The sequence below is a fragment of the Balearica regulorum genome, chromosome 2 (genome assembly GCF_011004875.1).
Source record: "Balearica regulorum gibbericeps isolate bBalReg1 chromosome 2, bBalReg1.pri, whole genome shotgun sequence".
Taxonomy (NCBI): domain Eukaryota; kingdom Metazoa; phylum Chordata; class Aves; order Gruiformes; family Gruidae; genus Balearica; species Balearica regulorum.
The window spans coordinates 91,690,033-91,702,206 of NC_046185.1; the positions used below are offsets into that span (position 1 = coordinate 91,690,033).

General features: G+C 35.8%; 1 protein-coding gene across 2 annotated transcripts in view; it reads left to right on the forward strand.

Moving 5' to 3' along the window:
• RELCH (RAB11 binding and LisH domain, coiled-coil and HEAT repeat containing) overlaps positions 1–12,174 on the forward strand; it is an 84,083-nt gene that overhangs the window by 20,489 nt on the left and 51,420 nt on the right. For both annotated transcript variants that reach the window (XM_075744885.1, XM_075744883.1), the window contains exons 3-8: positions 5,862–5,933; positions 6,042–6,097; positions 6,217–6,330; positions 8,219–8,422; positions 8,514–8,605; positions 9,533–9,841. In XM_075744885.1, coding sequence (XP_075601000.1) covers positions 5,862–5,933; positions 6,042–6,097; positions 6,217–6,330; positions 8,219–8,422; positions 8,514–8,605; positions 9,533–9,841 — 847 coding nt within the window. The remainder of the gene's footprint in view (positions 1–5,861; positions 5,934–6,041; positions 6,098–6,216; positions 6,331–8,218; positions 8,423–8,513; positions 8,606–9,532; positions 9,842–12,174) is intronic.

Consider the following 12,174-nt stretch of genomic DNA (forward strand, 5'->3'; position numbering starts at 1 on the left):
AAATTCCTAGAAATAACTAGAAAGACTCTTGTTTGAAATGGATTTTTGTATTTCAAATCTGTTAGCCCAGTTCATTCCATCTGGTGTTAGAATCAAAATTTGGCCTAGAAGCAAACATATTTTGAAGAGTTGGTGTGAACTTGTCGCTTGGAAAATCTGATCAAAGGAAGCTAAGTAAGTCTCTTCTATAATATTATTGTCAGCTTGACTGAAAAGATGCAAGTCACAAAAGCCAGTCAGGATGTGGATGAGCATGACAAAACTAACTGCAATTTAGAAAACATCAATTTTCTTCCTCATCTACCTGATCTTAACATAAATATAGAGAGCTGTATAACAAATTGGATAATACATTTGTAATCCACAAAGAGTTTTAAAAAAATATATGCATCCTTAGAGCTTGCAATTTACTAGATGGAAACAACTTGTTCTCTAATACTAATAAGTCTTGAATCTGGATTCATGTATTAAGTGCTGAAACAGTTGATGCTAATATAAAGTCAGTACTGAAGGATTTATTAGGCTTAGTAAACCGTCTCCAAATACTCATTTTCATAAAACAACCAGAGAATGGAGAACCTGTTCCATTCCTGTGGAATAAGAGTACACCTAACTTGAAGTCAAATACCCACAGCGTTTGGTGTAAAATAGGTCATTTGACATTCAGTCTAAGGAACTGAATCTTCTGCCACTTGTTAAATTGACCATGTGCACAAGTATGTTTGTGGTCTACAAACTCTGCTTTCCATAATTCAAAATATTTAGTATTGCTAGCCTTTGACATCTACTGTTCTGAGAATCTGATAATTTTACAAACACAATGCTGTGTTTTCAATGATAATAAAATTAATTCTCATAATCAAACCCCATTTCAGTCATTTGTGTTCTCAGGTCTCCCTGCATTAGCATTGATATCTGGCTAGACTATGTATCTTTGACAGGCAAAATAAATTAGTGTCCCTGTCAGGACTTGGAGGAGACAAGTTCAAAAAGCACTTGATTATTTTTTGAGGATTTCATTTATCTAGTTAGGTTCACCATTTCTGCTTTTTATAGAGCCTTTTTGTTTGTGTTTTTAATAAATACCATGCAGTCAAAATCAGAGGAGAACCTTCAAGAAAAACAACAAACCAAAAATGAAACAAGGTCATCTATAATACAACAATCATGTGCTAACATTCTGTGTTCAATTTGTTCTGGAAAAGTCCTGGAAGTGAGTCTGGTTTTGTCTTCCCATTTCCTGTTATAAGCGCTGTTAAGCAGTTGTAAGCCTCCTTAATTTCCTTCCATGTCAATAGTCTCCAAGGGTTGAACCTAAAGATGAGTCTGCTGTAGTTCAGGTCTTCTCTGTAGCTGGTCCTGTCTCATTAACTTAAAAGCATTAATGAGGCTAATGAGTCAAGTGTTGGCTTCCCACTTAAGTTTTCTGTTGGCTTGCTCACAAACTCTCCTGCTGATCATAATTTTTGTAGCTTGATAGTCATCTCTTGTGCTATAGTGTAACGTTCAGGTCTATTTGTGTTACATCCTGAAGTGTTTGACACTGACTGCAAATATGGTCACTTCTTCTTAGGACTTGTTTCAGGGAAGTGGGAATTAGGAAACCTTAGGTCTTGAGAAATATTGTGATAGTGGCTTCATTGCTAGCTGTCATCAAAGAATTTAAATTTCTTCTGATTGACTCAAAATGTACGCACAAATACATCAAATGTAATGGGATGTCATACTTGAAATAACAGGAAACAAACAACAACAATACTTGTAACAGTATGTCCAGATTTGAGGAAAGCTAGGTAAGCACAGGGGCCCTTGATACTTAGAGAACGACTTTAACAGAAAATGCCACAATGCCCTATAGGGCTTCACAACATGACACTACCTTTCTACTGTCATCTGAAGTACTTCATACTGAAGTATGCAAAAGTCTGACAAGATAATTCATATGTAGAATGTAAAATTGTAGTACAATTGGAAAAAATACTGTTTATACAAGAGCAAGTACTAAAAAATTTTAGGACTACTGTTTATTTCTTCATTTTTTTGGCCTTGGCCCAACAAGACTGCTGTTCATGCAGATTACAACTTGTTCAGTATCCCAAATCACAGGTTGTTCTTTCTAGCTAACTGATGAATCTATGGTTCAGTAACTTATGAAGTCATTAACAAATGTGGGTGAATAGAATAAAATCCTTGAGAAAGCTTCATTTTTAAATTTAAAATCTGAGCAGACAAGCTACCCACTCCTTATATGCACTTCTTTTTTAAGGTGTATTAGATTAGCTGCATGAAAATGAAAAATTTAAAAATTGCTAATCTGAAAGTCTTGCTTTAATGCTTAGTGGCTTGATTGAAAGATTCAGCTCTTTTAGGTCTAAGTATTTTTCAGAACAGTAGCTGTAGGGATTTGAGCCCTTTATAAAAGGAAAAAGCAAGAGAACCAGTTAAATGTGGAACAGTTTTCTCCCCTAAGGCAAGACAGATTGCTCAGAAATACCCTTTCCTTGTAGGAAGATTAACCAACTTGTCCTGGTTCTGGCTAGGATAGAGTTAATTTCCCAAGGAGCCAGGACAGGTGAGCCAAGCTGGCCGGGGGCTATTGCATACCATGTGACGTCATGCTCACCATAAAAGGGGGCCAGTCGGGCAGGGGCGGGCTCGGCGTGGCTCCTGGCTCCGGGACGGGCTGAGCGTTAGGTCGTTGGATCGGTAAATCGTTCTCTGTTTTCACCCATTGGGAATATCTGTTACCAGCACTGTTGGTGATTGTTTCCCCCTCCCTTGCTGTCCCGGTAACCCGCCCTTACCCCAACCCCGGGGCTTTGCCTTTGTCTTTCCCGTTCTCCTCCCCATCCCGCCGGGGGAGGGGTGAGCGAGCGGCGCGTGGGGCTCAGCTGGGGCTGAACCACGTCACAACCTCAGCGCTCTAAATTTCTGTTCTCCGCTTTCCTGATGTAGAGGTGAATCAATTTGGTTCTTTCTTTTCCCAGACTGTCTGCAGCAAAACTCTTCTGTGCATCCTTCTTAAGGAGTGCCAGCTCTTTCCACCAAGTGCTATAATAAGTTTTACGTGTTATCAGTTCAGTCAAGCATGAAGTTAAACTTTAGCTGGCTTTATCAGTACTTTTGAAGGCTTAACTTCTCTAAGGTACATCAGCTTTACAACAGGAGAGGGGGAGAGAGAGATCAGGTCATTTACCTTAAAAGTCAGTACTTGACAATGGTTACAAAGAAAGGGGTTAGAGATTGCTTTTTTTTTTTATTTAAGAGAATGTCGTATCATCAACAAATGGGGATTTCCAGTGTTGATTTCATTAGTACATGTGCTGAGTTAAAAACCATTATGTATTTTGGCAGAAGATTCTGTTTCAGTATAGCTTCTAAAATAAAGAACTTGTAATCATAATTTAAAATTTGATTGAAATCAGGTTGTAGCTATTTACAATATTTATGTTTATATGAACCCCCCTACAAACAAACTTTTTCAAGTAAAAGCTAAATTTGTGACTTAGATGCATCAAGGTTTGTATGGTGGCAACTATAATGGTGGCATTAGTAAGACTAGGTTATGAGGTACAACTGTAACAATGCTGTGTTGTCGTAGAATTATGTGGCTGTTGTGACATGCTGCGAAGTGACAACTTCTCAAATATATGTCCAGAATCTTCCACTGTATACAGAGAAACATGCAGCAGAGTAATCCACTTTTAAGGTTCAATGGGTAAAGTCCTAATGGCTTCTAAGAATTTTCAGCATCATGACAGTTCACTAAAAATTAATTCTTGCCGTCTGACACGGGTTTGTCTGACATGAGTTTTTTGGCTTTCTATGCCTTCAGACATGTCTTATTCCTATTTTCCTTAATGAGATTCCTGAGTTTTTCCTAGTTTGTGTTGTTTTTCTAACTTTTTTTTATTATTTATATCATTCTAGTGCAGGGCACTCCTGATCTGCAACTGTTCTGGTCTTTGAAAATATTTTACAAAAATAATGTTAACACATAGTCATTTCCATCAGAAGAATTACTTAATTTGAATTTTTTACAGTTTTCAAAAACTAACAAATTAGTAGCTTCCAACTTAGAATTGTAACTGTGAATTAGTAACTCAAATGCAAGGAAGTGCTAAAATTATTAGATACTTTACTACAAGAGCATTTTCTAACTTTGTTGCACAGAAGTATTTGCAGATCAGCATTGCTGAATACTAGAGAGATTTTACATATTTTATTCATCGTATCCTCAGTTGCGCTTTTGTATTGCTGCAGTAAAATTCTGTGCATCAAACAAGTTACTTTCATGTAGCAAATGTGGTGTACTGTAGTTACTCCTTCAGTTTTTATGGATAAATGCAAACTGAGTGAATCTTTTTTTCCATGCGTGCTAATTATCAAAAGAATCTTAGTAACAGATGTTCAAAAGAGGAACAGTTTTATTTGTAGTCTTCAGTAGCATTTCTTACAAGCAAGAGCCAATGCAATGTTTCTGCCATGCATTGTCCTTTGTGTAAACACTTCAAAATGCCACGTTCAGTTGTTTCCAGGCAATGATTAAAAATCCCATCTTATTAATCTTATTAAATTTTTTAGTTTTTATGGGTAGAAAGTAGATGTTAGATAGTCTATTCAGAATAGTTTAACACTTCAGTGTGGTAGCTGTTCTGTGCTCATTTCGTCTAGTTAAGTACAAGAATCCTTCTTTCTGGTAACTATATTTAAGTGTAATTAGATTAATCTAAGAATTAATGAAATGCATGTAATTATGTAGTAATTCCTTAGATAGGTTCCCTTAGATGCTCTAAGTGTAAATGGCTACAAAAAGAACATTTACTGTATGTTTTGCAAAGGTACAGGGGTTTAAAATTTGAAGCCACAGTATGCATCTGACCTTAACATCAAAACACATGAAATTCCAGTGCAAGCAAAGCAATAGTGGCCCTTTTTGGAGGAAACTTTGGAACATGAGAAACACTTAACAGTGACCAAGGGGCTGGGGAGATGGAGCAGGTGATAAGGCCAGCTAGAATTACATATTTTTGAATCTCTAAAGCTGACTCTAGATCATTGAAAGTGTAGAATCACTGTTAAGAATAATGGAGCAAAGACATTTTTGTTTCAAGCTTCTCTGTAAGTACTATAGGAGAGATGCATATTTTGCTTTTTTTCTTGGTCTTGTGCATCTCTTAAATGTATTTAACTAAATTCAAAATCTTAATCAACTCCAGGGTATTCCTAAAACTCCACCATTTTAAAATAGAAATTTAAAACAAGATTATTCTTAGTAGTAAAATAAAGTATGTTTCAAGTTCTGCCATTTAAACTACTAAAATTTCAGTGTATAATTTTATTCTGAAAAAAACTTGTGTAGTCTCAATGGGACAGTACATTCACTTCATGGTTTAAGCTTTGCTACATGGAGACAGCTTCCTCTGCTGCCAGCATTTTTGCTTCGTGATCTGTCCTCTGATTGCCCACGTACTGCCCTTGCCCCAAGAGATCAACACATTTGACAGTATCAGCTGATTGTAAGAGTGGGGAAGAAATAACGAGTATTTCCCAGTAATACACAAAGTTAAAACCAAGGAGAAAAAAAAAACACCCCAAAACCCTACAGCGAGTCCTTGTCAGACAGCTTGAAATTTTGATTTAGCTAACTCAAGGTCAATGAAACTATGGAAAATGTTCACCAGTTTGCTTTCAGACCAACTCTGCTGCATGTGTTCATAAGTTCCATAAAGACTGCATGCTTTCTGTTTAATACAAACTGTATATTTTTTTTCACACCCATCCTTGCTTTTTATATTTTATTTTTGTTTCCCTTGCCTTGGTTGGATGCCTGTGTGTGTTTAATCCAAATCCCTGTCCAGTCCTGGAGTTTGAACTACGGAAAGCCAAGGAGACCATACAGGCCCTCCGAGCCAACCTGACTCAGGCTGCAGGTGGTGTACATAAACCTTTTCTTAAGTCTCTACTTTGAACAATGTAGAAGTAGCTGAGCTTATCTTGTGTGAAAGAATAAAATCTAGTTACCTTTTTTTCCTCCCCAGAAAATGAAGTTCCTTTGCAGGAACGAAAAAATTATAAATCAAGTCCTGAAATTCAGGTAGGTGGCTGATCATAACTGAGCTTTGCATGGACTTTAAGACGGATGTGCTTCCGTATATGGAAGGAAGATGAAGCAAAGATGTAGTGTATTGTTTTCTTTTTTTTTTTTTTTCCCAGGAGCCAATCAGACCTCTTGAGAAAAGAGCTCTAAACTTCCTAGTTAATGAATTTTTATTGAAGAATAGTTACAAGCTTACGTCGATAACATTTTCAGATGAAAATCATGATCAGGTAAAGTTTACTTGTGGGTTTTTTACATGCCTACTTTCCATATTCTGATCTTGTCATAAACTCAAGTGAGCTTAACTGGTATTTCCTGTGCATGTAGGTCACTTCATACATACAAGTATTCTGAGAGTTAAATATGTTAGTTAGCATTTTCATATATGAACCACATGTTCGAAAGGACAGCACTTTGAGTAGTATTTTCCTAAAATTTGTAGGAAAGAGACAGAATGTTTGCATTCCTTTAAAAAGGAAGCAAAACAAGGAGAAAAATACTGAGAGTTACAGGTACTTATACCCTGTCCTGGATTCTGATGGACACCCTTCCAGTTAAACTCAAGAATGTGGATGTAATAAAATTTTGAATGTAATCTTTTCCTTAAATCATACTCAGTTGATTTGTGTACGATATACAATATACTTATTGTTTGTCATCTCCCCGGCATATATATATGTGTACAAGTATACTTAATCATGCTGTAGTGTTGAATGTGGTCTTGGAAAAGCTCTCAGTAATAAGATGTTGTCTTGAATATTTCCAAACATAGCTGTCCTTTGATGCGTTTTTAAGATGATTAGTTTTATGTCTCTATTGGCTTGCATTTCATGGGAAAAATTTCTTCAAATGTTTGGAAGGTTCTGATTACATTCTGACTGTTACTGGGTGAACAAAACACCCCATAACATCAACACCCAGTATATATTCAGCACAAAACTGGAATATTGCCAGAAGAATTAAATATTGAATTAAATATTAAATATTTAATTTCAACGAGTTCTATTTATAGCTGGTCCTCCTATATTTTTCCTACAATTCATATCCTAATGTGTAAAGAAAATGGGTTGTTAAATAAAATTTCTGGATTATCCACTTAAGATTTGAGTTTAACAGTGCTACATTTCATACAAATACTTGTCAGGATACAGCCCCAAAAAGAGAAAAGATGAATAATTCATCCTGACTTTTTACGTGTTCTCAACTGAAGATGTTTTATTTTGTGAGACAACTAGCAAAAAAAAAAAAAGGAGGGGGACAGTTCTTAATTCTAAAAAAGTAAATATAAACATACTACAATTAACATATAGAATGCAGATTTTTTTTCTAGATTATTCATGTTCTTTTTCTTTTAGAAAACAATCTTTCTTCAAATAGGTGTATGTAACCAGACTATGGAAAAGTACAGTGAAAACTGTGAACAGTAGGAAAAAGGTTAAAAAAAAAATAAAATTAATTTCATGTGATTAAAGAGACCATCATGACTCCTGTATAACAGTGCAGATGCTTATTTGTATACATGGACATGGAATAATCTTGTAATAATAGGATAGTAACATGTCAATGTGAAAAGAAGGGACATATATGGATGGTTTGAGGCAGGAGGCCCTAGTGTTGTTTAGACCTCTACATAATTAATACGGGTATGTCCAAATGTCACTGAGAATATGCACCCTATCAGTCATCTACAGAGGTATTTGACTGTTGGCTTCTGACCTGTGCTTGTGAATGAGATGGGAACAAAATTACACCCCTATCAGGAGAAAGTCTTCTATCAACTGCACTGGCTTCTGCTAGAATTTGATCGATGTCATATCTGATTCTAGAAAGTGTTCACGTCCTAGAAAAAAAGTAAACTGTGATCTATATGTTTTTGGAAGATCCTCTCTTTAGTGCATTACCTAGAGCTGCCTTTAGGGCAAAACTGCTTTGAGTCATGAAATGGATGCTTTTTTTACTTTTGTTTCTTGCTGTCTGATTGAAGTTTTCATCTTCTTTCCTACGATAAAATCTTGATGTGATTATTTTGCTGTTGTATGACCTGCAGTCAAATGAGGAAGAGAAAGGAAAATAAAAGGCAGTATATTGTATGCTTTAGTTTCTCTTATTCCTTTGAAGGATTTTGAACTTTGGGATGATGTAGGCTTGAACATTCCAAAACCTCCTGACCTGTTACAACTCTATCGTGACTTTGGAAATCATCATGTTACTGCGAGAGATGTGGTGGACGTATCAGTTGGTGTAGAAGATGATGAGCTAGAGGCTGCTACTCCTATACTTGGGAGTGTCCCTGTATTTGAAACAACACCACAGTCAATAGAAGTAAGAGTTTGTACAAAATAAATGTTTCAGCTGTTTGCAGTACTGCTTAACTTTATTGTACTAAACTCTTTTGTTTCTATCTTGTATTTAGCAATGCTTAATAGTGCAAAAATTAGAAGATCAAATTAGTGTGTTAAACAGTGAGAAATGGTCTTTGATGGAACAAATCCAAAGACTTGAGAGGTATGTACTTACCAATCTGCTCCACTACTGATAAATGTTGGAATAACTTCTCAGTGTTTTTCTAGCTCAGATATATGAAAACGTCCAACTTAACACTTTTAAAATTACTAGGAGTTCTCCAGAGCAGGGCAGTCTTTCCTTTTTAATACGTGGTATTTGATTTAGAAAAAGGAAGAGACTTCAAAGAGACTATTTCCCTTTTATTACTACATCATTTAATTTTGTAATGGATTTTGTTCTTTCAGTGCAACTTCTTTATTTACTTTGAAAACAGGGTAATTTCTAATGTGTTTTGTATAGGTTTTCTCTTGCAAACACTCTTAGAAAGATTCAACACAGTTTTTCTTTCTACAGAGCAAGACTAGTAGAAATGACAGTATCTTTAACAACAACAAAAAAAGACACTTTAAAAGCTTAGTCAAAACATATGATACTGTAAGCTATAAGACAACATTCCTTTTAAGAGATACACCAATACAGCATATGGGCAAATGCATAATTTTTAAGTGGCTTTATTGACTTGCATAGTGACTATTTCAAAGCCAAGTGGGATAGTATGTATTAATTCACCACTACAGAATTTTAAGTTTTGCATCCCAGATAGACTTCTGTCTTGTGACAGTTTGTGTCTCAGAGCTTAGATTTCAGCCAGAAGCAGATAACACTATTGTTGTTCACTTATTTCATTGATTCACTCAGAGTGCAACATTTTTTCTACTACTACTGACTAAAGAACTCCATTAAACCAGTGCTCATTTGAACAGCTTGTGTGATATGTTATTTCTATTAAAGGAATTTTTTGACATACTGGAGTTGAAGGAGGGAGCTCATCAGTATGTTGTCCTTATTTCTGTGCTTCAGTCTTGTGATTCCAACAACCCCATGAAAGCTACAAAAATATTTCATTCTTTGCTTTTCCTTTTTTAGTGAAATAGATTTTCTCAAGAATGAACACTTTGCTGTGTCAACAGTTTATGGTGTAGCTCCCCATCCTTCTTTAAAACAAGTGCCTCTCACAGTCTCAGAGGACAATGGACGGTACTTGGATATCAAGAGCTCTGAGAATGACAATAAACATGGAAACACTGAGGAAACAAGCCTTTCTTTATCAACTGAAGAGGATTCAAGGACTTCTAAAGATGATACGCTAAATTCTGTGCCCTGTAAGGAAACAGAGAAACTGTCCTCTTGTGCTCCGTCAACTAAAGCTGCAGTCCACTTCAATAAACCTAATAGGTTAGTGATAAGTTTTAAAGAGGAATGCTTTAATTAAATATTCTTGTAAAGTAGACAGATATTTTTCTAACAGTAAAATTCTGCAGAATTCATACGTAATTTGTGTTTTGAATGCAAATAAAAGACTTATCAGCACTGTACTCTAAAGGTATGTTATTTTCATATTGTTCCTAATCTTTTTAGGAAGGAGTACATTTGACAAACCTACATTTTTAGTATTAAGTTTAAAGGTTTCTTTTCACCTCCTACTTGTTTCTAAACCCGGTCATGTTCCTTGCAACAACAACAACGAAAGCTAAAACCAAAACAATGAATGGGAAGATAGGATATTTCTATTCTCTTTAAAATTTTAATTTCATAATAAAATCTTGTCTGTTCTGCTTGAAGAGTGGTTGGGAAATTTTTTACTTTTCCTATGTAGATGTGTATAACTCAGAGTATCTGTATACTTTTTTTAATTTTTTTTTTTTTAAGTAATCAGAAAGGGTATCAGATGACATTCTGATTTTTGAGTTTGGAATTTGGGGCAAGTCTTCCCTGGGTAACTATAATTCTTTTAATTAAAATAGGATATTGATATTGTATCATTACATGGAGACTGAGTTTGTGTGTCTGAGTGTTCTCGAGAAAGCCTCTCCAATCTAGAGTCTTTCTAATATTATAGTGAAGAGGGGAAGTAACATGTTCATTAAGTAATAGATAAACAACTGTGTAGCCATCAGGAGTAACACGGACCACAATGAGGGTATGTACAACTTCTAAAATTACCACTGTGGACAAAGATGCCCAAGTAGCTCACCTTTATGGTCTTACCATTGCTATTCCTAGGGTAGCAGGTAGCCATTTGGCTTTGTATTTTGTCAGTTCCCTTAGCATTCTTTTGCTGGCGTTGATACAGTAATATGTTTCTAGAATTATCTTCCATCTGAAAATACCAAGTAGAAATCTATGTGTGATGTTCTGTGCAGATGGGAAATCAACACAAGCTGCATGGGGCAGAAGAAGAAGAAAAAGAGCTGCTACTCCTGCTAGTAATTAACTTTTCTTGCAAACCCTAGGTATCCTGTTTTCTCTGGATTTCCTGAACTTCTTGCACTGAGTTCTAGGGGCAGGCGTACTTTTTCAGTGGTATCTTAACTTTAGAATTGAACAGGAGGAAAGACTGCTGATTTCTGCATACAGTACCTTAGAGTCTTACTACAAATCTCTTCTAGTTGAATATACTACTGTTTAACAGGAAAGTAAAACTTGGCTTAGATTTTTCTGGAGAATTTGCAGTAGTTCCATTTAAGTTTTCCAGATTTATTTATTTATTTCTTTCATATCCTAGCTGAATATTTAGACTGTGTAATAATCAAAACTTACAGCTGTCATACACTGATTGCTATAAACTTGTCTACCTACTTTTGTCTGTAACTTGTTGCAAGTTTCTTTTTGCTCAGAGTAATTGGGAGTGCTGGGAGACATTAAGCGCATGAATATTAGATTGATGATTTGGGGATAGTGAGGATGGGTGTCAAAATAGGGTGAGATCACTGGGTGAGGAAGGAACTATGAGTATCTCCGGTGGGACTTACAACAGTAGTCTCTAGAAAAACAGAATTTGTTTTGCTTCTCACAGCTCTTAAATATAACCGCATGTGGATTTATTTGAAAAGTAGTTGTATAAAACCTTGAATCTCCATTGAGGTAACTTCAGAAGTCCCCTGAAATGCAGTTCACTGCAGAAATAAGTAATGCCTGTGTAGTACGTAGCTATTTTTGTGCTGAGTTTTGGCCTTAACGTGTCAGTGAAGGATCAAAGGAAACCATATTTGATAGTGTTTTATAGCTCCGTATCACTGTATTTTCTTCCTGGATTATGCACTTGATATGTAATAATACAGCAGGTTTTTTCATTAAGAATTATATTATTTGTTAAGTATTTTGAGATCTGTGAGAGAACAAGCATGATAGAAGTGCTGGATATTTATTTATTTTAGTCGGGGGTGGTTATATGTAGAAGAGAATTACTACAGTTTATTCCAAACATGTTAAGAGATATTAAAGCCTAGGACTCTATCCTAAAAGGCAAGATGGTCACTACTGTAGCTAGGGAGCAGATTCTTGGCATAAATCTTGCCCAGATGGGAAAAGAGGATGAAAGAGCAAGTGAGCTTGCTTTGTGTGACTGCCCTCAGAGCAGCCATGCATGCCTGCAAGTGAGGACACCACCATCACTGGAAAAATGCCTCGTCTGACAGATTGCAGTAGAAAACACTAGCAGCAGTTTAAATAGACTGCACCACCTGTATTTATTCAATTCATCTTAGGGGTTTGGTAGTTTGCACCAA